Genomic DNA, 27151 nt, shown 5'->3' on the forward strand with positions numbered 1-27151 from the left:
GTTTCAAGTTGAGGTTTTCATGCTGATTTGAGACTTTCAAAATAGGGTGTCGAACAAAGATTGGCTGGAAAAAGCCGGGTTAGGACTTCAAGTGAAGAGTTGGAAGTTGGTCCTGGCAAACTCGTGGTGTATGCTGTCCAACATGGCGTCATCACGGTGCCCAGCTGCTGCTGTCCTGAGGGCGCCTGCCGCTTGGGGAGTCAGGCGGCGCGGCCGCTCAGGCGTGTACGTGAAACTGAAGGTTGTGCGGTAGTCGAGGCCGTCGCACGGGCGCCGCAGGTAGATTGGCACTGTCACCATGCCACCGCCTTCATGACGGCTGCCGTCGCTGTAGCAACCGCACTGCAACGCGCACACATCGGGAACCGTGCAAACTAGGCACTTGGTGGACCTAAGCACCAAATGAAGCACAAGAGGGTTTCAAATTAGGCTGGGGTAAGGTTTCAAGTCAGCCGTTAGCTTCAAGCTCTGGGCAGAAGCTTCAAAGTTGGCCACCAAAATTACGTCTAAGTCTAACATGAGAGCTTGAAGCCTGCGGTAGAGTGTCAGGTAAGGCTCCCAAGTTCAAAATGGGCTTTTGTGGCTTCAAGTTAGGCTTTTATGACAGGTTGACCTTTTCAAATTAAGGCTCCAGGGTTAGGCCTGCGCATATTTTGTTAGGATGAATGTTTCGATCCAACATGAAGGTTTGACGTTTCAAGTTCAAGGCAGAGTTGGGGTTTCATGGTTTGCATTCCAATCAGGGTTTAAAAAGGGTTGGAAAAGGCTTTGGATTTCAAAGGAGGCTCAACTAAGGGTTGTGGTGGGAAACGAGGCCTTGAAACCAGAGTTAAGGTTCCAAAGAAGGCTTTCAAGTTGAGCTGTCAAAGGAGGGTTTGAAGATAGGCACTTGGAGGGGGGCTTCCCCTATCGCCTCTGGTGCTCTCGGCAGCTGAACCACAAGGTCTGCATTGTCCGTCCGGAATGATGTCACGTGGAAGCAGGAGAGTCTTTGGATCGTCCTACCAGCATCTCAGTGGCACCCGCTTGGCTTAGCTCGCTTGTCGTGACCCAAGAATGGTATCAAACACTACCAGATCAATTTTGGGGGGTTGGCTCGTGGGTCAGGTTGGTCAGGTTTACGATTGCAAAGAATCAAAAGGAGATTGGGCAAGGTCTGGAATCCGTCTTTCAAGACAGTGCTAGGCATTCACTAAAGTGCCATTGCAAAAGTGTGCCAGTTTTGCAAATCCACTTGTGTAGACGTTTGCAAAGGGAGACAAACAGTAATGCAAACATACGTACACCATTGTCTCATTTGCAGCCTTTGGATTGGTCTGTGAGTCGTCACCTTATCGTGGTGGAGGGGTTTGCGTGCCCCAATGATCCTAGGAGCCATGTTGTCTGGGGCTTCATGCCCCTCGTAGGGTCACCCGTGGCAAAAGTGTCCTAGGTGAGGGGCCAGACAAAGCACGACTCACTAAACCCCATTAACAACTAGAAAATGCAATTTCTGGAGAAAATTGCGTGTGAAGGCGAAGACTTTGAATAACTTCTTGGGGAATGATGCGGAATGATGTTGAAATGAGTTTAATTACTTGAGAAATGTGGAAAATAGAAGTGTAAAACGAAATTTGGGAGAATTTGGTTGAATTTCAAATTCGGAATTTTTGGTAAGTGGGGAGTTGTGGAATAGGTAGGCAAAAGATGAATAGTTGAAAGTTGGAACGAGTTGAATCGGTTGAAAAATGTAGAAATTAGAGTCGAAAAACGAAATTTTGGAGAATTTGGTTGAATTTCAAAATTGGAATTTTTGGTAAGTGGGAAGTTGTGGAATAGGTAGGCAAGAGATGAGCAGTTGAAAGTTGGAATGGGTTGAATCGGTTGAAAAATGTAGAAATTAGAGTAGAAAAATGACATTTTTGAAATGGGAAGTTGGGGAATAAGTAGGAAAATGATGAACAATTGAAAGTTGGAACGGGTTAAATCAGTTGAAAAATGTAGAAATTGGAGTAGAAAAACGAAATTTTGGAGAAATTGGTTGAATTTCAAATTTGGAATATTTGGTAAGTGGGAGGTTGTGGAATAGGTAGGCAAAAGAAGAACAGGTGAAAGTTGGAATGGGTTGAATCGGTTGAAAAATGTAGAAATTAGAGTAGAAAAACAAAATTGTACAGAATTTTTGCTAAGTGGGAAGTTGTGGAATAGGAAGGAAAAAGATGAACAATTTAAAGTTGGAACGGGTTGAATCGGTTAAAAAATGTAGAAGTTAGAGCAAATCTTGAATACTCATAGATAATGAATGGGAATTAAAAAAAAAATTGCGCCACAATTTTTTGAAATTTGGAACAAAAGGAAAAAAAACGATTTCAGGAGGTTGACTTTTGGGGTTAAAATGTTGAAACGGGTTTAATCGGCGTGAGTCGTCACCTTATCGTGGTGCCCCTATGATCCTAGGAGCCATGTTGTAAGGGGCTTCATGCCCCTGGTAGGGTCACCCATGGCAAACGGGTCCTCGGTGAGGGGCCAGACAAAGCACGGCTCACAGAAGCTCCTTGTAATGAGAAAAATAAATGGACTTCGTTTTCCCTCGCCCGGACGCGGGTCACCGGGGCCCCCCTCTGGAGTCAGGCCTGGAGGCGGGGCTCGAAGGCGAGCGTCTGGTGGCCTGGCCTTCGCCCATGGGGCCCGGCCGGGCACAGCCCGAAAAGGAAACGTGGGTCCCCCTTCCCATGGGCTCACCACCTGTGGGAGGGGCCAGTGTGAGCTGGGCGGCGGCCAAAGGCAGGGACCTTGGCGGTCTGATCCCCGGCTGCAGAAGCTGGCTCTTGGGACATGGAATGTCACCTCTCTGGCTGGAAAGGAGCCCGAGCTGGTGTGCGAGGCAGAAAAGTTCAGACTAGACATAGTCGGACTTGCCTCCACGCAGTTTGGGTTCCAGTACAAGCCCTCTCGAGAGGGGCTGGACTCTCTTCCACTCTGGAGTTGCCCACAGTGAGAGGTGTCGAGCAGGTGTGGGTATACTTATGGCCCCCAACTGGGCGCCTGCACATTGGGGTTCACCCCGGTGAACGAGAGGGTAGCCTCCCTCCGCCTTAGGGTGGGGGGATGGGTCCTGTCTGTTGTTTGTGTCTATGCACCAAACAGCAGCTCAGAGTACCCACCTTTTTTGGAGTCCCAGGAGGAAGTGCTGGAGAGCGCTCCTTCTGGGGACTCCATCGTTCTACTGGGTGACTTCAATGCTCACGTGGGCAATGACAGGGCGTGATTGGGAGGAACGCCCCCCCCGATCTGATCCAGAGCAGTGTTCTATTATTGGAATTCTGTGCTCGACATGGATTGTCAATAATGAACACCATGTTCAAGCATAAGGGTGTCCATGTGCACTTGGCACCAGGACACCCTAGGCCGCAGTTCGATGATCGACTTTGTAGTCGTGTCATCGGATTTGGATGTTTTGGACACGGGTGAAGAGAGGGGCGGAGCTATCAACTGATCACCACCTGGTGGTGGGTTGGCTCCGATGGTGGGGGAAGATGCCGGTCCGACCTGGCAGGCCCAAATGTACTGTGAGGGTCTGCTGGGAACGTCTGGCAGAATCCCCTGTCAGGAAGAGCTTCAACTCCCACCTCCGACAAAGCTTTTCCCACGTCCCGGAGGAGGCGTGGGACATTAAGTCAGAGTGGACCATGTTCCGCCCCTCCATTGTTAAGGCAGCTGACCGGAGCTGTGGCCGTAAGGTCGTTGGTGCCTGTCGTGGCGGCAATCCCCGAACCCGCTGGTGAACACCGGCGGTAAGGGATGCCGTCAAGCTGAAGGAGTCCTATCGGTCCTACCGTTTTGGCCTGCGGGACTCCGGAGGCAGCTGACAGGTACCGGGTGGCCAAGCGGAACGCGGCTTCGGCGGTTGCTGAGGCAAAAACCCTGGTGTGGGAGGAGTTTGGCGAGGTGAAGGAATGGGTTCAAAATACAAAAAGTCCTGCCTAGCTACAAAAACAGATGCGCTCAAACCTCATTGAATAAAGTACATAAGCAGACAAGTATATTCACATATTAAAGCAATAAAATAAATATTTTAAGCATATAATTATACCTACACACCAAATCAATAAAGAAGATATAACTAGACATTTTTGATAGGGGGTAATAACAAAGGTTTTTTTAACTTTATGATCTGATTGTCACGGATCAGGTGGAAATGGAGCAGGACGACTAAGTGCAGCTTGGACCACGGTTTATTGAAGAACGCAAACTAACAGACTCAGCAACTGACATGACTTAACAAAACCTAACAACGAGACTGACCAAAAAGACGTGAAACAAAAAGACAGGGTGACATTACCAATGACAGGAACAGGAACCAAAAAGACATCATGACATGAACACACAACAATGATCCGACAGGGGAGTGACACGCAATCAGGACTTAAATACGAGACAGTTAATGAGAGGCAGGTGAGAATGATCACACTGATCATGGGCACACAGGAGGGGAGGGGCGAGCACACAGACAAAACTATGACAATATGGACATGTTCGGGGACGAGTCGTGACACTGATATGTATTTCTGAGCACTTTAAAATAACGAATGTTTTTTGATATATTGCCTGAATAGCTTAATGACCCTTAAGGATCTGTTTAATGCATGCCAGATGATTTTCTAAATCAAGGACACTGCAAAAGCCGTCTAAAAATGTTCAGTACTTGATTGTATCTTCTATTTTGACTAATGCTAGACGCCAGTTTTCGATTACTACTGAACGTTCTGGATAGAGGGAAATATTTTGCCTAACAAAGAAAAGGGTCACACAAAACACCTGCCGCTGACCATCGACGGTGCTGTGGTGGAGAGGGTGAGCTGCACCAAGTTCCTGGGGGTGCACATCAGTGAGGACCTCTCCTGGTCAGCAAACACCTCGTCACTGGTAAAGAAAGCTCAGCGCTGCCTGTACTTCCTGCGGAAGCTCAGGCGTGCATGTGCTCCTCAGGCAGTCCTTTCTACATTCTACGGTGGCACCATTGAGAGCGTCCTCACCAGTTGCATCGCTGTCTGGGGTGGTAACTGCACTGAACAGAACTTGAAGGCCCTGCAGCGCATAGTGAATACGGCTGGTAAGATTATTGGTGCTTCGCTCCCCTCCCTGAAAGACATTTACACCTCCCATCTCGCCCGCAAGGCATCCTCGATTGCGAGAGATGTGAGTCACCCGGCTCACTCTTTGTTTGACCTTCTGCCCTCTGGGAAGAGGTACAGGAGCCTGCGCTCCCGCACCACCAGACTCGCCAACAGCTTCTTTCTCCAGCCTGTTAGGACCCTGAACTCGCTATTCCCTTCTGCGTAGCGTGCGGCACTGTTGCGCTATTTTCTGGAATGTCTGCTGTACGCTCACTTGCTCCTTTTTTTGCTCCTCTTATTTATTTATTTGTTGTGTTATTTATTCATTATTTATTCAGCACGCTGTTGTTATACTTGTTTACTTGTTTGTCTGTTGTGGGCCATGTCTTGTCAGCGTGGGATAGGGGGGAACAAAATTTCGGTTTCTTTGTGTGTCTTTGGCATGTGGAGAAATTGACAATAAAGCTGACTTTGACTTTGACTTTGAAAAGATATGGTTGAAAGCATCATTAAACTAAGAATATGATGACGTAAGCAAGTGCATGGAGTATCAAAAGAACGAACAAACAAAAACATGGTAAGTGGTGAGTACAAACATTGCATAGTCAGGGAACATTAATAAATTGATGATGTCACAGCCAAAAGCTAACATAATTCCGTACAAAATGACAAAATTGAAACAATGATGAATGGGTGGTGTGCGACAGTGGGCGAAGTGGATGTATGTGCAAGAATGGTTTACAGGAAGGACACTTGGAGATAAAACCGGTAGAGGTGCCAGAGGGAGATAAGCCAAGAACCAGGCCAAAGATGATCGTCAAGGCTGAAAGATGGAAAGGAAAACAACAGCCCCCACACACATCGAATCGCCCATAATCAGCACCCAACCCCACGGAACCAGCTCTCACCAAACCAGTACCCACTCCCATGGAATCAAAATCTCCTGCGAACTTGCCACACCCCCTGACTCATCAGCCATCAAACTCGGCCCACACCGGCATGTGCAACTGGATATAAGCTGACCAAAGAACCTTGAACCTTTTCTGAATGGAGACTTTCTGCTTTTGAGCATGGTCGCACGAAAGGCCCAGCGCTGCATTGTGCTTTCCTGAAAACAGAGCTTTCTTAACAAGAATTGTGATTGAACTCAACCAACCTGTGTAAGTCTAATTTCTGCTTCAGTGTCTTAGCATTTTCCTAAATCTGAAGAAATCAAACGAGCACGCAGTGAGTAAATTGGATAACAGGTGATTGGGAATGGCTTTTGCCGTGAAGCGCAGATAGCGGGCTCCCTAAATTGTGGACCAAAAATCCAACAGAGGCTATCGAGAATGACTTCCGGACGGCTTCGAGGAAATTTTGGTCCACCATCCGGCGTCTCAGGAGGGGGAAGTAGTGCACCGTCAACACTGTTTACAGTGGAGATGGCGTGCTGCTAACCTCGACTCAAGACGTCTTGAGTTGGTGGGGAGAATACTTCGAAGAATTGATCCACCTACACGTCTTCCGTTGTGGAAGCAGGGCCTGGAGACTCTGAGGCGGACTCTCCAATGTCTGGGGTCGAAGTCACTGTGGTAGTCAAAAAACTCCTCGGGGGCAAGGCCCCAAGGGTGGATGAGATCCGCCTGGAGTTCTTAAAGGCTCTGGATGTTGTGGGGCTGTCATGACTGACATGCCTCTACAACATTGCGTGGACATCGGGGACAGTGCCTTTCTGGATTGGCAGACTGGGGTGGTGGTTCCCCTCTTTAAGAAAGGGGACCGGAGGGTGTGTTCCAATTACAGGGGAATCACACTCCTCAGCCTCCCTGGTAAGGTCTGTTCAGGGATGCTTGAGAGGAGAGTCAGTCGGGAGGTCGAACCTCGGATTCAGGAGGAGCACTGTGGCTTTCGTCCTGGCCGTGGAACAGTGGACCAACTCTACACCTCTCAGCTCTACGAGGGCAGGATCCTCGAGGGGTCATGGGAGTTAACTCAACTAGTCTACATGTGTTTTGTGGACTTGGAGAAGGCGTTCGACCGTGTCCCCCGGGAAGTTCTGTGGAGGGTGCTTCAGGAGTACGGGGTGCCGAGCCAACTGATAAAGGCGGTTCGGTCCCTGTATCACCGATGCCAGGGTTTGGTCCGCATTTCCGGCAGTAAGTCGGATTCGTTCCCAGTGAGGGTTAGACTCCGTCAAGGCTGCCCTTTGTCACCGATTCTGTTCATAATTTTTATGGTTAGAATTTCTAGGCACAGTCGAGGCGTTGAGGGTGTCCGGTTTGGGGACCTCAGCATCGCGTATCTAGTTTTTGCAGACGACGTGGTGCTGTTGGCTTCTTCAAGCCGTGATCTCCAGCTCTCACTGGAGCGGTTCGCAGCAGAGTGTGAAGCGGTCGTGATGAGGGTCAGCACCTCCAAATCTGAGTCCATGGTCCTCGGTCGGAAAAGTGTGGAATGCCCCCTCCGGATCGGGGATGTGATCCTGCCCCAAGTGGAGGAGTTCAAGTATCTTGGGGTCTTGTTGACGAGTGAGTGCAGGATGGAGCACGAGATCGACAAGTGGATCGGTGCAGCATCGGCAGTAATGCGGACTCTGTACCGGTCCGTCGTGGTAAAGAGAGAGCTGAGCCAAAAGGTAAAGCGCTCCATTTACCGGTCGATCTACGCTCCTACCCTCACCTATGGTCATGAGCTATGGGTCGTGACCGAAAGAACGAGATCCCGGATACAAGCGGCCGAAATGAGTTTCCTCTGCAGGGTGTCCGGGCTCTCCTTTAGAGATAAAGTGAGAAGCTTGGTCATCCGGGAGATGGTTGGAGTAGAGCCGCTGCTCCTCCACATTGAGAGGAGCCAGATGAGGTGGCTCGGGCATCTCATCAGGATGCCTCCTGGACGCCTCCCTGGGGAGGTGTTCCGGGCATGTCCCACCGGTAGGAGACCCCGTGGACGACCCAGGACGCGCTGGAGAGACTATGTCTCACGGCTGGCCTGGGAACACCTTGGGATTCCCCGGGATGAGCTGGATGAAGTGGCTGGGGAGAGGGAAGTCTGCCAGTCCCTCCTAAAGCTGCTGCCCCCGCGACCCAACCCTGGATAAGCGGAAGAAAATGGATGGATGGATGGATGGATGGATTGTTCTGGACAAAAAGATGGCTTCCAATTTTACTATATTGCATCTTTCCATGAGTTTTACTGATGAGGGCATAGATCATACACATTTGTGGGCGGCAGCTTGGGTAGTGGTGGGCATACTTGAATACGGTGTCGGCCTCGCAGCAGCCGAAGCAGACTTTTAGGTGAGGCCCTAGGTTTTCACCGCGCAGTTCCAACGTAGCCGCGTTGCCGCCGCCGCTGAGCTTGGATGCAACGAGAAGGAGGAGAGTCGTGTAAAGGAATGAATGCACGTGAACTATTCGCGGTTCGCTGGCCAGTGACAAAGACAAAACAAAAAAAAAACGGCCGAATGTTAGCACGGGATGAAGAAATGTCTTATTGATACGCTTCGAGGAAACCAAAGGACGAACAAACGAGGGTTGACAGATGCTGAAAGGGACAACGCAAGTCAACAGAGCAAAGCCACGCGTCGGGATCTGGCCGGTGAATGCTGACTACGGCCCTATTTCCGAGCAAGCGTCCGACTTACTTCCAGCCCGCTGACATCAGGAAAAGGCGTGACAGGCATCCGGATGCAGGCGCCGTCCGCCTGGCAGAAGGCGAATTCCACCACCTCTACGCCGATGATGGTCCAGCACGAGCCATCATTCAGCGACACTCGGCCCGGCTGTGTTGCGCCGGGCGTGGCCTGCGGGGGGAAGGCGGGGGCGGAGTTACTGCCTCTGCCTTCCCGGACACAAAGTATCCATGGGTGGGTCGCATGCGCGCCGTGGAACATGTCACACAAGCGGAGGGAAAAGCCGCTCTACATTCCAGTGGTGGCTAAAAGGAAAGGCGGGCGGCCACCTGGTGCAGCACCACCGCGTCGTCGGCAACAGCCAGGTAGGCCGGCGGCGCGGGGCACATCTCCAGGGCACATTTGTGCAGCTGCGACACGGGCTCGTCCACCGACAAGTCGGCATGCTGCTTGTTCACCTTGCGGATTACCTGAGGACAACAGTGCACGTCGGCACTGGCCGGTCAAGCTGCACAAAACGCGCTCTTGTTATGCTCATTTTTCATGCGGCTTCCAGAATCTGGCTTTGCAAAGTGAGGAAGCAAGAAGAGCTGGCTGCACCTTTGGCTTCACCTTTGACTTTGATAGGCCACAACAACACAACAGGCCGAACATGCGCTTAGCATCGCCCGGGTCCCAATTTTTCACCGCCGCGTGGGCATCACTTTGACGACTCGTGGACTGCTTTGAATGGCTGGAAATGCCTCATGTCGTTTGGCGGCGTCACCATTTGGGAGGTGCAACAATACCAACGCAAGGGAGTTGCTACGGTGTAGGGGTACACTTGCCTGTCTTATGTGCCGACACTGTGAGTTTGATTCCCGCATATGAGTGTGTGTTTGTGTGTGTGTGTGTGTGTGTGCGTGTGCGTGTGCGTGTGCGTGTGTGTGTGTGTGTGACAAAAAAATTAATACCGAGTCTACATGAGAGCGGGGTGGGGGGGAATGGTTCCCAATCGTTTGGAATCAGTCACGTTTTGATATGGTGAAATGAGGGCTTTACTCTCGAGGATTGGAACCATGAATCAATCACTCAATGATCGTGCACGAAAAAGGCCGTTTGTTTTTGTTTTTCGGAGGGACTGGACCTGATTCCTTTCAACTGCATTCCTTCCAATGGGGAAAGAGGACTCGAGCCCTTTGAACACCACGGCTAGTCAACACGTGGACGGCGCAAATGCAGCCCTGGCTCTTTCTGCTCGTCCAACACTCGGCCGATGTGTATTTCAGGGTTGTCGTAGCGAGCCGATGGCTTGGCCTTGAAAATACACCTCAAACGAAATCAGAGCCCTGAGCAAAAGGGCCTCCCCAACGGCTGTAGCTGCCCAGTTCATCCTATGCCAGACTTGCATCAACATTTAGCACAAAAGCAACGTATGTGTTACCATGGGGGGCAGAGTGAGTCCAGACTCGGTGCACACAAGTTGGACCACAGAACCGTAACAGACGAATCCTTCACTCAGCACAAAGTCACCTTGATGCTCAGCGTGCTGCTCCTCCACTGCGCAAAAGCACAGACACACACGCACACACACGCACGCACGCACACACACACACACACACACACACACACACACACACACACACACACACACACACACACACACAGAGGCATTTCTTAGTCGAGCATGCACAAGAGCCACATGGTACGTCCTGTGCGTTGGCTTTGTTTGTTTGCAAGGGAGTGACAGAGGGGTCGACCGAGAAGTAGCGGATGAGCCTCATGGCGCTGCCAGGTGGTCCCAAGTTGGAGTAAAACAAACACACCTGCACTCGCACACGAAGCGTAGCAAAATGCACGCACGCACACATGCACACACACACACGCGCACACACACATAGAGGCTGGGTGGTCGTTGACTTCTTCAGATCCTTTGCTTCCTTCCCTCACAGCCCTTTTTCTCATCTTGATTTCCTTCTTACCTTGCTCTCTCACTCCTCCCCTCACTTTCTTATTCCATCTGTTGCTACCATCTCTGATGCCGCCAAATTAACTGACCTCGCTAGTATGCCTGTAGTGAAAGGTGCAAAGATTTGACTCATCGCACGAGAGTGACGCCAAGCCGGTTGCAAATGTCAACATCTTCAATATACATGCGGGACATCACAGAGGTCGCTAACCTCTTTGAAGTTGCTGAATCACAGACAATGCTGGTACAAATCTTGGCTAGCTATTTAATTTTTGGGGTGCATTGTTGCCAACTAAATAGGTTGTGGCAAAACCTGTTCTCAGCGGGCTGACCTAGATTAAGAAAGCAGCACGTGGGAAAATAAAAATGATAGCAACATTGGTCACGTCAGCACGTTGCCAACGTGGCCAAGCTCGCTACTGTGGCTAACGTTGCTGATACGGTGAACACACCGAGCGTGATGATGAAGGCGGTCCACTGTCGGGTGCTGGCGACAAAGGACCCGCCCTCCACATTCAGGTAGCGAGTACTGACAGTCTGAGAGCGCAGGCGGTTGAACAACGCCACACGGGAACCCGCAGAGATGCACACTGGAACACATGCGCACGCAAAACGCGAGCACAGGCACACACGTCAAAATGTGCACCCAACACACGGATGCAAACAAATGTGCACACAGATGTACGGGTTTACACACACACACGCACACACACGTAAACGTGGACACACGCATACAAACATTCATTCCCCCCCCCCCACACACACACACACATCCGCCCCCCTCCCCTCCACACACACACTCAAAACACGTACATTGAAGGACACATTGTATGTGACACACGAGAAGTGCTTGACGAGATGTAGAAAATGGTGTGTACTGACGGTCTGCATTCTTCATGCTTTGTCTCTTCTGCGACGGTTTGGAGATAACTTTGATTGGGCGGCTGTGGAAGGAGCCTACTTCCTGTCGGACCGAGCCTACTTCCAGGAAGAGCCCAAGTATGAGACGAAAGTGTTTCCTTTTGTCCTGGTCTGAGATGAACAGAGACTTGGCGCATGCCAACATCCCAGTCTGCAAAAGTCACATGAGACAAACGTGAGCACTGTCAACTAGACTAACGGCACTAATGGCGCGAAATGCGCCATGAATGGCCAACATTGCTGACATCTAGTTCATATTTGCAGCGTGGCCTGCAGGGACTAACGTCACCGTAACATGCGACCAGCGTCACGGACATCACGTGGCGAAGATCGCTAACATCATTGATGCCATTTTCTTCGCTCTAAAAGGAGGCGAGGGATTGGCTAGGCACTCCCTAGCCATTAACATTGGCATATTAATGTTGTCATCATTAATATGAACAATTTGGACATTGGCAACATCCTTGACTATTTCATTATGTTGCAACGTGACGGACGTGAGTCGCGTGTCGCTAAAATCCCTGGCGGGACGTGAACACTCATTTGTATGTGTTTGCTGTCCATTTGTGTCCCTGCTAAAGTGCCACACTGTGAACAAAGTGAAGAAAGGAACAAAGACAGTTTTGCGAGACAAAACGACCGGACACACGCAAATAGAACGGAATAGCACTCTCCAATCACCCTGATAGCAACTTGAACGGACACAATGAACGGACAAACTGACATGATGCCAGCAACATCACTGACCTCGCTCATGAAAACAGGCACGAAAGTCGAGTGGGCATGAACACGGAAATAGACGCGGATGACATGAAGCCATACGACCACCACCAATGGAGACATAAGCACAGGAATGACACCAACGAATACAAACGAATGAAGAGAACAGATGACGGGACACGCGAAAGGACAAAAAATGTTTGACCTTGTTGGGGAGTGTTTCAAAGTTGAGCTTGTGGGTGTCACTGCGAGTCAGCGCGGCGCTGTCCACGCACATGTAGCCATGCACGCCGTCCGTCCCCTCGTTCAAAGCAAGGCCTTCAGCTTGTTGGAGGTCACGCGTCGGCCTCGGCATGTTGGCGTAAACACAGGGAGGAGGACAGAAGAACCTGAACAAGACGCGAATGAATGGACACAAACAGAGCATGCGATTGGAGGTCACGACTGCCGACACGGTGCACGCGTGTGTGCGTGCAGGCGTGTGCGCACCTCTTCTCGTTGCCGTACGACTTCTGAGCAACTTTGGCGTGCAGGATGATGACGCTGTGGGCTCGGAGTGTTTCGCGCGCTCTGCAAGCCGTCGCCATTTGTCTGATCGGGCCGAGACTCTCGTCAGTCGGTCGCAACAAGATAGACAAAGGAATGACAAGCAGCAAATGGCAAACTGCATGGCTGCCTGCGATCCCGATCGATTTCGCTTTCTCACTCGAGGGTGGGGTTTGTGAAAAGTAAATCGTGAAGAGTAATGGTGAAAAGTAGATTGTATTGAGCTGGCATGAACCCGGACTTAACTTGTGTCCCACTGATGTGGCGGAGTGTATTCCTACCTCGGTAGCAAAGTCATCCAAGCACGTCGTTGTGCGCTGGGAACCCAAACAAGGTTTTGTCCACTGCACTTGCTGGGCTGTTTTCGGTCAGCGTCCACTTGGAACATTCCCGCACTCTCACACACACACACGTGGGCCCCCGCTTGACCTTTGCACTCTTAACGGGAGCGAGCCCTGCTGGGATGCTACATGGACATTGTTGCGCTCTGTGAGTGGACAATTCAAAGCGTGCATGGACTCAATCACGAGGGTGCCAGATGAAACCTTCCCCTCCTGAAGGGTGAAAGGTTAGCTATTTCACAGCAGGACACTCAAGGAAGAAATGGGACGGCCAGAATCCCAGCAAAGATTACTAAATGGCGCTGGCCCAAATGGCTTACAACGGCAACAATACATGGCAGCAGCGCCATAGGCAACGCCTTGAAAAGATGTCCTAACTGTCGCTTTTGTTGAAAAGCCCATTTTGGCTGCTCTGCTATTTGTCAGAGGAAAGTGGTACTTTTCACATAAAAGCACGCAGGTAGGCCACGTGTTGGCTTTCAAATTAGACATTCCAAATTAGGAAAAAACGTTGCAGCTCCTTTTCAGGAGAGCATGTTGGCTTTGATTTGAGACTTTGCTTTGTCGTTCCTTTTCTTCAACATTGGGTTCTCGATTCCACCTCAGTCCTGCCCCCAATCAGCTCCTGCGTCTTGTCAAGGTGTTCCTCGGTGTCTTGTCAGCTCGTCTGCTACGCAGTCCGTCCTTGTTGGGTCTTCGTGCTCTTTGTGCCGTGCGTTATATCTGATATCACACCTCTCTATTGTCCGCTCTCGATCGAGTCATGTCCGAGTCTGTTTTGGCGAGTGTTTATTTGGATCCTTTGTTTGTTTGTTGTTTTGAACTCCTCTTTCTTTAGTTTTCCTTGACCACCAGGGCCTATTGTTTCCTTTCAATTCAATCTTATTTTTGAGTCCTCGCTTCCTCGCTTCTCATAAAGCAAGTAACCCATTTTCAAACCATTTGCAAAAATAACAACACACACCCATGGAGTGACCAAGGGTGCATGTTTTGGGAGGAAAACCCAAACAATACCAGAAAATCATGAAGCGACCTCTGGCAATTGTAACTTCTGAGATTTGTGTTTCGCCAATATGCACATTGCACAAAAATTACATCAGAGTCACGTGGTCGAAGCATGATTTGAATGGGCGTGCAACCAAAGTCCATCTTTGCTTTTTTTCAATGTAAATCCAAAAGACTTTTCCTCAGGGGGGATTGTGAACGGAGTCCAACAAATATGTTCGCATCAGTCTTTCATGTTGGACTGCATTTCGCTTCGGTTTTGCTTTACTGCACTTTTTCTCTTTTTCACAAGTTGCTCTTTGTTGTGAGATGTGGCGAAATAGAGAGCAACTATGTTGAGCTGCTGTATTTTTGCAAGGTGGGGCGTGTGGGCGCGCGGGGCAGAGGGTGGGTCACGTGCTCTTATAAACGTGCGTGGCCCCCAGCTGCCGCCGCATTCCAGCACAAGCGCAGAGCGCCGCCGTTGCATGCTCGGATAAATCCTCCGAGCAAAGCTGAGCCAGAGCACGCAAGCGCGTGCCTGTGTGTGTGTGTGTGTGTGTGTGTGTGTGTGTGTGTGTGTGTGTGTGTGTGTGTGTGTGTGCGTGCACGTGCGGAAGGGGACCTTTTTTCCAGGCACGTGCGTCTCACCTGTCCCAGCCCACGTGGTCGTCCAGCAGGTAAGTGGCCTCCTCGGCTTGGACGCGAGCTGACCGATGCGGGGAAACTTCTGCAACACATGAAAACAACACGTGGCTGCGCTATACTTTGTTGCTGGCATCTCTTAAATCTCTTGAATCCCTTCGAGAAAGAGAAACAGCAAATTCCAATACTTTGTCTTGGTTAAGCCTCGGTAGGTGAGAAAAAAATCGGCCCATGCACGCTTTGAGAGCGCTAAAGACGATACCGCTCAGTAACATTTGAGCTGAGCTCAACAATCAATTCATCTATTCATAGACAACTTCAAATCAATTAACAAGTATTTGGATAATTCATTCATTGGCGAATAGTTTAAATCACCCCAATTTCAGCCTCTGAGCTGTAGATCCTCTTCTATTTTCTTTGTGATCTTTTCCCCAAAATGAGCTACTTGTGAACAACGGCAATATTTTTGCTAATTTTCCGGCCAATGGTACAGCCCATATCAGGAATTTAATGATCGGTTTATGGTGATGCGTTTTCCGCAACGTCAATTTGAAAAAAAAATAAAATAAATGCACATAAGCAAATGCAAATAAACGAATGAAATGATCTCCAATTTTTCACGTGATTCATTAATGAATCCGAAAGATGATGGACAGATGATGCGATGGTTAAAACAATTGTTACTCAGCTGTCATTCCAAGCTTTTTTCCATCGTTGAGTTCACGAGGTGACCGGGAAGTGACGACCTTAGTCTGACGACAGATACACACACGGCCACGCACGTGCGCATGCGCACACACATGCACATGCAACAAGGCCTCCTATTACTCACGATGGGTCGAAGCTCACACACGCAGTGAAACTATCGTAAAAGCACGCAGCGAGACGCTCATGAAGACGTTCAGTGAGACATTTGGAAGAGCGGGCGGTGGCAGGCGCGCCATCCCACCTTGGCGTCCGTCATCCATTGCAGCCGCCAGCTGCTCCACCATGGCGGCCATGTTCATATTGCACGTCGCCACCAAGAAGAAGATGACTAACAAGCAGGATCTCGCGCTTCTGCTGCCTCCTGTCAAGACCTCCTTCCTCTTCTCCTTCCTGTCGTCTCACTCTCTCGCGTCTTTGCTTTGTTGTTGATCATTAACTTGACTGTGTGTGAATGTGTGTGTGTGTGTGTGTTTGTGTTGTTTGACTGTGCATGCAAGAGGGTGTGTGACTTTGTAGTGCGTGCACAAGTGCCTGTGTGCAAACACATGCTAGATGGTCAGCTGTCATCATCTCACGCGGTTGCCTCCCGTCAAACACAACCGGCCGGGAACCTTGCCAACAATTCCGTGATGACGGAGAAGAACGTTTGGAGCGGCCCCTCGTGGAAGGAACTGCCCCGCAAAGCTCAGAGCTGCATTGCCATGGTAACGCAGCGGAAGTTAGCTTAAAGTGCTCAACAAACAACACAAAGCGCCCAAAAAGCTGGCGCGCGACTGCACGCAACGCCACAATCGCAATCACAAACCAAACAGGAACACTGAGGGGAACCGAGACTCAGGGCAAAGAGAAACCCAAAGCAAAAATACAACCGCCGCAACGAGAAAAACTCGAGCGAAACCCGCCCCTAAACGAGACTCAAAGTGGAAGTGAGGGATGAAACTTGAATAGGATGCAACTCTGCCTAGGAAGTGGACCTTGAACAATGATTGACAAACCAGACAAAGACGACCCAGAATCATAATCCAAACCAAAAAGACAAGACGAACCCAAACCTGAACCCCATTGCAAAAGAAGGACACTGAGCACAAACAGGTGCCAAGCCGGAAGCAAAACAAAAAGTCGCTCCTCAATGAGTTGGGAGGCAACAGGGCCTTTGAGGACTCAATGCAAAGCTTTGGCGTCGGCGCTCTGACTCCTTTCGTGACGATGTCAACAAACGGCGCTCACCTCTGACCCCGCCACCCAGAACACAACGGTCCCTTCTCCTCCGTCTGCGCTTGCCCGCCTCCTTGGATCGGTGATTTTGCAAAGAGTGCCTCTTCGGGAATGACTGTCGTCCGCAATTCATCAAAAGCTTGACTTTCTGGACGAGGTTGCCCTTCTGCGCGTTCAAGTCCCTGCCAGGGAGCGTCGTGTTCATCGTTTCAGTCCTTGAGGCCGCTGTCATGATTCAGGGGTACGGGCCAACGGTTGCAAAAGCGTTTACTGCGGCGGCTTCGGGAGCCGCTCACCGGTAATCAGGCATTTATATCAAGCAGAGCATGTCGCTGACTTGAGGGCTGAAAGGATGAAGCTGGTGCTCCTCAACTTCGCTTTATATCATGGACCACATTGATATGAAACCATGACTGCATGACTCTCATGCCCCAATCAAACAATACCTGGAGCCGTTGGAAAAAGCTCCTCTGCAGCACATTGGGAGCGAGTGCCCGCCGAAGCCGCTGACTTTGGAATTTTTTTAAGGGGGGGAACTGAAAGGTTGTCTTTGACGATAAATGAATGTGTGAGTGTGCTCAGCAGGAAGGTAGCACAGACAGAAAGGGGAGGGGGGACCTCACTAAGGCCTCTTTGTGCTCCGCACACACGTACACACGTGTGGTGTCAGATGAAGAATAAAAGCAACGGTTACAACCGGAGCACCCTGGAGCACACGCTTGGAAAAGACATGCATGAGGTAAAAGGCATTTTCGCTCCACATCTCAGTCAAGTGTGAAACCAAGCATCCGAGTGGGGCTTATGCCAAACGTGGTTTTCATAGACACGTGCGCGTCTGGGTGCCGGGAACGTTTCCAGCCTTGACATCGAGTGGCCCCGCGCCAGCTGTTTTCAGCCTCCCCTTTACAAGGGGGCGAGACCGGAATGTTCGCCGTCCTTGTCTGGAATCCTCTGGCAGCCCCTCTAATCATTAGTGGAAAACCCAAAACATTTTTCCGGGTTGAATACTAAGAACCTGCTCGTGATATAACGAGGCCATCCGGAAATGCTTTTGTCCAAATGTTTGCCCAAGATTTTGGTCAGGTCAAAGTCAAAGTCAAAGTCCCAATGATCATCGTCACACACACATCTGGGTGTGGTGAAATTTGTCCTCTGCATTTAACCCATCCCCGTGTGATTTTGATCCATCCCCTGGGGGAGAGGGGAGCAGTGAGCAGCAGCGGTGCCGCGCTCGGGAATCATTTGGTGATCTAACCCCCCAATTCCAACCCTTAATGCTGAGTGCCAAGCAGGGAGGCAAAGGGTCCCATTTTTATAGTCTTTGGTATGACCCGGCCGGGGTTTGAACCCACAACCTTCCAGCCTCAGGGAGGACACTCTACTACTAGGCCACTGAGCTGGTGTCACGATACTTTTGTCCAAATGCAGATGACCTCTTATTTTTCCCCAAATGCCACATTTTCAGCACTTTGCACTTCCCACTTTTGTCCCAATACTTTTGCACAAAACTCAGATGACTCTTTCTGTTGCAGTCGGCTGTCACCGTGACAATGAGGCGTGCGGGTGCAAGCGTGGCATTGGCGCTGCTCGGCATGGCGGCCGTGGCCATTGCCTGGCCCAAAGCAGGTCAGAACAAATGACGACTTTCAAATATTGATCATTTAAATGATGATAGATGACCATATACGTGACGCTTAGTAGCTAGAGTTACAGACATACACCGGGGGTCTTCAATGGCGGTCTTCGAGTCCTGAGGCAAGGTTTGCAGAAGCCAAATCACCGATCCCCATCATTGGAATCAGCAGCAGGGCCAGGACACCGGAGACCATGGACCGCCATTGAAGACCGCCCCCTGGCATACACACACGTATGGGAAGAGGGCTTGAGTCTGTGTAGAGTGATACATTGAGATGAGCGTGCATGGCACCCACCACTCAAAACCTGAACATCAGTCAGCGCATCCTCCTCGATCCGTCCCTTCACTTCCTGGTCGTATCACCAGAGCCTGCAGGAGGCACCCACACATCATGTCAAGAAGTGTTAGGAGCGATATCAAGCGACTTGTGATCAAGTCACACAAATTGGATAAGGACAAAAACGACAACGGCCACTTTGACGGTGGTACTCTGGCAACTTCATGTTTGCTTGGCAATCGCAACGGCGTGCCAATGGGGGACGCTATCGCTGTGTTGAAAACAAAGTCTTGTTCCCATTGCGTCTCGCCACAGGCTCTGAGCACAGGTGCCAGTCGGGCCCGGCGGACCTGGTCTTCCTGATCGACGGCTCGCGCAGCGTCCGCCCTCACGAGTTTGAGAGCGTGCGCAAATTCATGATCGACATCCTGGACATGCTGGATATCGGGCTCAATGGCACCCGAGTGGGCGTGGTCCAATACTCCAGTCAGGTTTGGCGCTTACTCGTTCTTCTTCATTTTGGATGTTGGCAACAAGCGAGCACAAACGTTTGGGTCTACCGGGGATTTTGCCTTTGCGGCGGTATGCAAATCTTCCGCCCGGCCCGGGTCTTTGCAGGTTCGCAACGAGTTCTCATTGAACTCTTACGACAGCATGTCTGGCATGGTGGACGCTATCCGCCGCGTGGTCCCGCTGGCGCAGGGCACCATGACGGGCCTGGCCATCCGCTACGTCATGGACAACGCCTTCAGCCCGCCGCAAGGCGACAGGCCCCGGGTGAGACGCTCACGCACAACAACCCCCCGCCCGCCTCGCTAATGACGTCCCTCCCCTCGGACAGGTGCCCAATGTGGTGGTGATTGTGACGGATGGCCGTCCTCAGGACCGCGTAGCAGAGGTGGCGGCCGAGGCTCGCCAGAAAGGCATCGAGATCTTTGCCGTGGGCGTGGCCCGGGCCGACATGGCGTCCCTCAGGGCTATGGCGTCGCCGCCCTTCAAGGACCACGTCTTCATGGTGGAGACCTTTGACCTCATCCACCAGTTTGGACTTCAGTTCCAGGATAAACTCTGCGGTGGGTGAGCTGTCCTCAGCTGTCAAAGATCCTCCGGCTCCACGTTGATGTCGCTCTTGCCGTATTCTATTTGGAACCATTCCTCCTGACCGGCGTGGTCACATGACAAGAACAAGCACGCAACGTCGATACACTCACTTCTTCACAAAGACAAAAGAAAAATTCACAATATTCCATGAAGATATGACATGGAGCATTGTCATATACTTGAGGCACAGCGAGATTTTGACAAGGATACCTACCATGAGATCAAAATCAAATTGGCAACACTGCCTGCAATATTGGCAGAGAATATCCTTTCCTTCTTGGCAGAGAATATTTGAATCCGGATAATATTTTGCGACATTTGCACATTGCGACACTTTAAGCAGGATAGCATGAAAGGATACAAAAGACAGCCCATGTCGCAATGCGTGACACTGCCGTGGTGAGACTCCGACGGCAGCCTTGCAGGTCCCGATCTGTGCATTGAGTCGCCGCATGGCTGCCAGCACATTTGCCAAAGTGCTACAGGTTCTTTCCACTGCCTCTGCCTGCCCGGTTACATGCTCCATGACGACAGCAAGAGCTGCACAGGTGAGCCATGACGACGGCGGAACAATCGAGGGCGAGCGAGCGCGATCGTCATCGTCAGTCTCCTCCAAAAATCAAAGATGACTTTGACCTTTGAGTCAACATCTGCTGAACGTGATCGTTTGACGCGATGAACGTTTCATTCACGTCATTTTGTTGCCAAAATATTGCCCTAATTGTCAATATTGATTTCGGGGGCGGGGGTCTGAATACATTGAGGTGGGACTCGTATTGATCTGATAAATTGAAGATGAAGACGTTTGATATTTTAAAAGTCCTTTTATGCCAATTTTGTGTGTGTGTTTGTGTGCAGCCATCGACTTATGTGCTGAAGGCAAACACGACTGTGAGCAAATCTGCGTGAGCTTTCCGGGCGCCTTTACCTGCGACTGCGAGCAGGGCTTCACGCTGGAGCCGGACAACAAGACGTGCAGCAGTAGGCCACATCACCTTCCTTCCGTCCTTCCTTCCTTCCCTCCTTCCTTCCTTCCTTCCTTCCTTCCTTCCTTCCTTCCTTCCTTCCTTCCTTCCTTCCTTCCTTCCTTCCTTCCTTCCTTCCTTCCTTCCTTCCGTCCTTCCTTCCTTCCTTCCTTCCTTCCTCCCTCCCTCCCTCCCTCCCTTCCTTCCTTCCTCCCTCTCGCCCTTCCCTCCTTTCTTTCTTAATTCCTTCCTCCTTACCACCTTTCCTCCCTCCCTCCGTCCTTTGACTGTCCTGAAGCGGGCAGTTCCGGCAGCTGTCCCAATGCTTTTGTCAACATGCAGGTCTCCCAAAAGTGTGTTGCTGCCTCATGAAATATTGTGTGTGTGCGCGTGTGTGTCTGTGTGTGTGTGTGGCTCAGTGTTGGACTTTTGTTCCTTTGGTAATGACACATGCGAGCATGAGTGTGTGAGCATGCTGAATGGGTTCCGGTGTCGCTGCAAAGATGGGTACCGGCTGATGGACGACGGCGCCGCCTGCCAGGGTAAGCCAAAACATACTCCTTTCAAACACCTTTTGGCACAATCTGACTTTTTGACAGGTAAGTTGCCGCTTGCCGTTTGTCCAAAGCTCAAGACAAACGTATGTTTTATTGGCGCCTGGGTGTGCGTTGCAGCTATCGACTTGTGTGACGAAGCCAAAGACGACTGCGCGCAGATCTGTGTGAGCTCTCCCGGCGCCTTCACCTGCGACTGCGAGCCGGGCTTTACGCTCAACGCCGACAAGCGGACGTGCGCGCGTACGTGTTGCCCAAGTGCTTGCATCTTTGCATCTTGGGGCCCGTTGCGCTGTTTTGGGCTACCCGTTTGCCTTTAAAAATAAAATCCTTTGCATGTTCATTTGATATTCTACCTTTTGTTTTGGCACTCAGCATTAAGGGTTGGAATTGGGGGGTTAGATCACCAAATGATTCCCGAGCACGGCACCGCTGCTGCTCACTGCTCCCCTCTCCCCCAGGGGATGGATCAAAATCACACGGGGATGGGTTAAATGCAGAGGACAAATTTCACCACACCCAGATGTGTGTGTGACAATCATTGGGACTATAACTTTTTTTTAAACTTTTTTTCATTTGAACTGATTATTTTGGAAGGTTTCATCGAAATCTTCCTTGTATGGCGCCTTTTGTTGCTCTGACACATGCGCTTGGTTTGTGTGCAGAGTTCGACATGTGTGACTCGCCGGATCACGGATGCGAGCATCGGTGCGTGACTACGCCGGGCTCGTACTACTGCTTGTGTCCCGACAGGCAACTCCTGCAGGAGGACGGCAAGAGCTGCGGCAGTAAGGCGGCACCCTACGGCATGGACGCACTCATTCACTCATTCCAATCCATGCATGCATGCATGCACACTGACATACAAAGATGCAGCTGCTTGCACAAATGCAAACAGCGCAGTCACATTGTGGTCACGGCCTTTTAGCGTGCAAGTCGGCCATCATGGACCTGGTGCTGTTGATCGACGGTTCCAAGAGTGTCCGCCCTCACAACTTTGAGCTGGTCAAGAAGTTTGTCAATAAGGTGCCTGCCACGATCCCGAATCGTCTGATGATTCAGGAGTGGGGACGGAGCGCTCGTCGGCAGAATGCCAAGTTCCAAATGGCGATTTTGTCCTTCCTTCCTTCCTTCCTTCCTTCCTTCCTTCCTTCCTTTCTTCCTTCCTTCCTTCCTTCCTTCCTTCCTTCCTTCCTCCTTTCCCTCCTCCTTTCTTCCATCTGTCCCCCGTCAGGTGGTGGACACGCTGGACGTGTCGGAGCACGGCACCCGGGTGGGCCTGGTCCAATACTCCAGTCGGGTCAAGACCGAGTTCACGCTAGACCGCTTCCACAGCGCGGACGACATCAAAGCTGCTGTCAACAAGGTCCGAAAAGGAAGGCTTTGGATTTAAAAAGCAACCGCTTGTCTCCAGCCCTGAAGTCTTTTAGACAACTTTGACGCGTATACAGAGAGTGACGCCTGTCCTAATTGAGCGCGTCTCAAAGAAAATCAGTTGTAAAGACTAGGGAAAGGCTTTTATTTGGAAGTGCGTTCAAAATAATGCAGGAAGTAAATGTAACATTACGCTCAAACGGATGGAGTGTGAATGAAGAAAAGAGGACAGGGAGACAGAGTTCATGGAAACTCATTTGGGCACAGAAACAGACAGGCTGACCGGGGTAGGATGGAGACAGGACACCTATTCTTGAGTTGCATGTGCTTCGCGTGCAGATGCCGTACATGGAGAAGGGCACCATGACGGGCCTGGCGCTGCAGCACATGCTGGAGAGCAGTTTCTCAGAGACGGAAGGCGCCCGAGCACCAGCCCGCAACATTCCCAGGATCGGCCTGGTCTTCACCGACGGACGCTCGCAGGACAACATCAGCGACTTCGCCAAGAGGGCCAAACAAGCCGGTCGGAGCCACCTCCTTTCTTCGCCGCCTCCTCCTTTCTTTGCCGTCTCCTCCTTTCTTTGCCTTCTCCTCCTTTCTTTGCCAGCTCCTCCTTTCTTTTCTGGCACCTCCTTTTTTTTCCGCCTCCTCCTTTCTTTGCTGCTTCCTCCTCTCTTCGGCACCTCTTCCTTTCCTCTTTCCTTCTCCTTTCTTGCTGGCTTCCCTATTCGTTTTGCCGTTTTATCCTGGACGGTCTCACGTCCACTCCCACTTTCCTTCAGGCTTGAGCTTCCCGCAGTATTTGCTTGCCTTTTGCCTGCGTAAATTTTGTTGGCTTGCCTGCTTCCTGTTACCGTCGACTGCCAGTTCCTCTGGCCTTTTCTTCCCATCCGCTTCCGGTTTGCTCGCTCGATTGGTTCCCGTTTAGCTTGCGTTTGCTCGTGGCTCCCTTCCCGCTCTGCTGGCAGTTTGCTGCGTCTTGTCTGCATCTGCCCTTGGCGCCGCCTTCACTGGGCCCGAATCACATCTGGATGCCGACTTTGTGACGTGGGCTCGCTGCCAGGCATCATTATGTACGCGGTGGGCGTGGGCAAAGCCTTGGAGGAGGAGCTTCGCGAGATCGCCTCGGAACCTTTGGAGAAGCATTTGTTCTACGCCTCCGACTTCAGCGCCATCAGCACCATCGCGCTCAACCTCAACGTGTGTCCAGGTTAGGGTTAAGCAAAGAAACAAAAACACGTAAAAGTGGCGGTGAGAAGGTTGGTCTGATTTCCTTACTGATTTGCGTTGGCGTCCGCAGAAGAAAGTCAAGGTGAGATCAAGGTGAAGGACCCGTGTGCCTGCGAGAACCTGGTGGAATTCCAGCAGGCCACCGTCAGCAACCTGGAGCGTGTCACACACTCGCATATCCTTTCCACGTGGGCAAGCCACTCTGCGTTTCAGTGTCACCCCACCCCCTACCACCACCACCATCAGTTGTAAACGAGCATTCAAACGCATCCCACTGGACATTTACCGTGTCGAGCAAGGCGTGCTTTTCACACAGTGCCTGGCGGAGTCGCTGTTGGCTTTCGCACAGTAGATCCGTAGATAGCGCCGGCACTCGGTGTGTCGAATTCACACAAACATCCGGTGGCATTGCAAAATCCCCACCGTACACGTGGGTTGAGTCCAATCGAGTGAGCGTGTCTGAAACACAGACTTGTGCGATCGTGCCCAAGACCGGAGAGTCTCGGAGACGTGGATGTCAAGCGTTGAATCTGCCCCATCTCCAAAATTGCCACTGTTAACGTTCCACCTCGTTTGCTCAGCGTTTCTAGCCAATCCAAGATGTGACACACAACACCATTGATCGTGGGAGTCGCTACGCAAAGATGAGCAAAAAGCCCTTCTCAGGTGGCCCTGTTCCTCTCGCGTTTCACGCCACTGGGAGGGAAGCGCAAGAAGGCACAAGCCCGAGCTGTGACGCTCGCTCGGTCCGCTCAAGGGTGTGGTTGTTTGGAAGAGCCCTAAGCCTTTGCTCCTTAACGTCCAGGCGTCCACTGGCTGCCGTGAGTGCCCGACTGGAGAAGCTGGAGCAACGGCTGTTTAACAGGAAGTGAGTGAGGCGCGCGCGGAAAGACGACATCGATGATGATCGGGAGAAGCCGAACAACATTGACGGGATGAAGGAGATCAACGAGAAGGGCGGCGACAACAAGAAGAACACACCGACGACCCATCTAAGAGCAACAAACAAGTCTGACAATTTCCTTTTCCTGGTTGGAGTGACCACCGCCGCTCCACCATTCGGACTTTCAACGGGACTTGGGCTGCCATCGTGAAAAAGAATGTTGGCGATGAAGTTTGAGTGCGGGCGGAGTCGGCAAAGACACAGATGTCTCGTTCAACATTTGGATGATATTTTGCTTTTCCACGTTTTGTACGCACCGGACAGACACCAATAAACCACTTGGTGTGCGAAGTTGCTTGACAGCAGTATTGGGAGGCGGTGGTACGTTGCTACAAAGCGCCAGCCAAGCGTAATGTGAAAGCTCTCATTCATGACCTAGACCGTGTTTCAAAATCATAATGTACGTGAAAAATAGCAACATGATTTGCTGCCGCAAATGGAGTAGGCATCCCATCCATTGGTCGTCTTTAAGCATGCAAAGAACACAAACTGGGAGTCGCTGATGGTGTAGAGCAGGGGTGCCCAAACATTTTCAGCTCGCGAGCTACTTTTGAAATGACCAGGTCACAAAGATCTACCCACTAAAAGAATAATTAATTAATTATATATATATATATATAGTTGCATTTTGTCCACAATTTAGAGAGCGCGTTATCTGCGCCTCATGGCGAAAGCCATTGCCAATCACCTGTTCTCCAATTTACTCACTGCGTGCTCGTTTGATTTCTTCAAATTTAGGAAAATCCTAAGACACTGAAGCAGAAATTAGACTTACACAGGTTGGTTGAGTTCAATCACAATTCTTGTTCAAAAAGCTCTGTTTTCAGGAAAGTACAATACAGCGCTGGGCCCTTCAAGAGCAGAAAGTCTCCATTCAGAAAAGGCAACGTTCAAGGTTTTTTGATCAGCTTATATTAAGTTGCACATTGTGGGCCGAGATTGATGGCTGATGAGTCTTTGGGGTGGGGCAAGTTCGCCATGGGAGTGGGTGCTGGTTATGTGCGATTCGGTGTGTGTGGGGGCTGTTGTCTTCCATCCCGTCTTTCGGCCTTGGCGATCATCTTTGGCCGAGTCCTTGGCTGGCTCCCTCTGGCACCTGTTGGTTTTATCTCCACGTGACCTTCCTGTGAACATTCTTCTCCAATCTTGGACATACACTGTCGTACCTCATTCTTTCAATTTTGTCATTTTGTACGAAATTATGTTAGTTTTTGGCTGTGACATCATTAATCTATTGCTGTTCCCTGACTATGTAAAATGTGTTCTTTTGATACTTCATGTCTTTGCTTATTTTTAGTTTAATCATGCTTCCAACCGTATCTTTTCTTTGTTAGGCAAAATATTTCCCTCAGTAGTAATCAAAAACTGGCGTCTAGCATTAGTCAAAACATAAGATACAATCAAGTACTGAACGGTCAAGACGACTCTGGCTGTGTCCATGATTTAGAGAAAAACATCAGGCATGCATTACACAGTTCCTTAAGGGTCATTAAGCTATTTAGGCAATATATCAAAAGACATTTGTTATTTCAAAGTGCTCAGAAATACAAATCAGATCATAAAGTTATAAAACCTTTATCATTACCACCTATCAAAAATGTCTAGTTATGTCTTCTTTATATATTTGGTGTGTAGTTATAATTATGAGCTTAAAGTGTTTCTTTTATTGATTTAATATGTGAATATACTTTTCTGCTTATGTACTTTATTCAATGAGGTTTGAGCATATCTGTTTTTGTAGCTAGGCAGGACTTTTTGTATTTCGACCCCATTCCTTATATATATATGTAAAAATATATATGTGTGTGTGTGTGTGTGTGTGTGTGTGTGTGTGCGTGTGCGTGTGCGTGTGCGTGTGCGTGTGCGTGTGCGTGTGTTATCGTCCTCCTCCCATTCCCTATGAAAGTGATACTTTTTTTGTAATCTTTTTACTTTGTCCAGCTGCCCCACACATTTTTATACCCTTTCTTAAGTTTAAGAGAAAAAACAGTGTTCTGATAATTGGAGGACACTCGCGAGTTAGTGTGTTAGTGTTGTGTTGTTAGCGCCGTTGTTTGCGCACGCGTCAAGTGCGGAAAAAACCCAAAAACATTTTAATGTCACGCGATCAACCAGTAGTGGCCAGGCGATCGACCGGTCGATCGCCATCGACGTATTGGGCACCCCTGGTGTAGAGCAAGGGTGTGCAAACTTTTTGCAAAGAGGGACAGATTTGATAAAGTGAAGGGGCCCGGAGGCCAATAGTTTTTTCGGACATTTTTTAACTACAAATATTTCATGCAAATACACACTGTTATAAAACAAATTTCATTGTCCCAATTGTCTTTATTCTTT

The 27151-nt window shown here is 50.2% G+C and overlaps 1 protein-coding gene, 1 long non-coding RNA gene and 1 pseudogene across 6 annotated transcripts in view; 1 reads left to right on the top strand and 2 right to left on the bottom strand.

Moving 5' to 3' along the window:
• LOC148390303 (ral GTPase-activating protein subunit beta-like) overlaps nucleotides 1-16036 on the bottom strand; it is an 88274-nt pseudogene extending 72238 nt beyond the window's left edge. Inside the window, exons 1-9 of the transcript XR_015861295.1 lie at nucleotides 15764-16036; nucleotides 14821-14899; nucleotides 12788-12889; nucleotides 12504-12687; nucleotides 11540-11729; nucleotides 11110-11247; nucleotides 10133-10248; nucleotides 9039-9179; nucleotides 8722-8880 (exon numbers count right to left, since the gene is read on the bottom strand). The product of XR_015861295.1 is annotated as a ral GTPase-activating protein subunit beta-like (transcript). The remainder of the gene's footprint in view (nucleotides 1-8721; nucleotides 8881-9038; nucleotides 9180-10132; nucleotides 10249-11109; nucleotides 11248-11539; nucleotides 11730-12503; nucleotides 12688-12787; nucleotides 12890-14820; nucleotides 14900-15763) is intronic.
• On the bottom strand, nucleotides 246-8310 carry LOC148390304 (uncharacterized). Its single transcript, XR_015861343.1, has 3 exons — nucleotides 4322-8310; nucleotides 3816-3903; nucleotides 246-391 (listed from the first exon to the last, which is right to left on the bottom strand). It is a non-coding gene; the product is annotated as an uncharacterized LOC148390304 (long non-coding RNA).
• Nucleotides 14612-27121, top strand: matn4 (matrilin 4). Of its 4 annotated transcripts, XM_088389975.1 has the most exons (17): nucleotides 14612-14849; nucleotides 16020-16226; nucleotides 18270-18363; nucleotides 18966-19141; nucleotides 19269-19427; nucleotides 19492-19723; nucleotides 20177-20299; nucleotides 20610-20732; nucleotides 21136-21258; nucleotides 21391-21513; nucleotides 21936-22058; nucleotides 22199-22296; nucleotides 22505-22636; nucleotides 22984-23167; nucleotides 23708-23854; nucleotides 23945-24049; nucleotides 24688-27121. In XM_088389975.1, exons 2-17 carry the CDS (start codon nucleotides 16068-16070, stop codon nucleotides 24744-24746), a joined length of 2160 nt encoding a protein of 719 aa, XP_088246101.1. In that variant the 5' UTR covers nucleotides 14612-14849; nucleotides 16020-16067; the 3' UTR covers nucleotides 24747-27121. The 4 variants fall into 4 exon arrangements, with proteins under 4 accessions (XP_088246101.1, XP_088246099.1, XP_088246100.1 ...); XM_088389973.1 differs by lacking the exon at nucleotides 20177-20299 and having other exon boundaries at nucleotides 23945-24048; nucleotides 24687-27119; XM_088389974.1 differs by lacking the exons at nucleotides 16020-16226; nucleotides 20177-20299 and having other exon boundaries at nucleotides 23945-24048; nucleotides 24687-27119.
• Nucleotides 27122-27151: the final 30 nt, after the last annotated feature.

This window comes from Syngnathus floridae, chromosome 11 (genome assembly GCF_059516105.1).
Source record: "Syngnathus floridae isolate MCC-2025c chromosome 11, RoL_Sflo_1.0, whole genome shotgun sequence".
In the NCBI taxonomy this organism is placed as follows: domain Eukaryota; kingdom Metazoa; phylum Chordata; class Actinopteri; order Syngnathiformes; family Syngnathidae; genus Syngnathus; species Syngnathus floridae.

Excerpts from the sequence above, each read along its gene's own strand:
- matn4 (XM_088389975.1), top strand. The coding sequence starts at position 16,068 with ATGCTAGATGGTCAGCTGTCATCATCTCACGCGGTTGCCTCCCGTCAA. Across the intron at positions 16,227-18,269 it reads CTCAGAGCTGCATTGCCATG|TCGGCTGTCACCGTGACAAT; the intron begins GTAACGCAGCGG and ends TTTCTGTTGCAG. Across the intron at positions 21,259-21,390 it reads CGACGGCGCCGCCTGCCAGG|CTATCGACTTGTGTGACGAA; the intron begins GTAAGCCAAAAC and ends TGTGCGTTGCAG.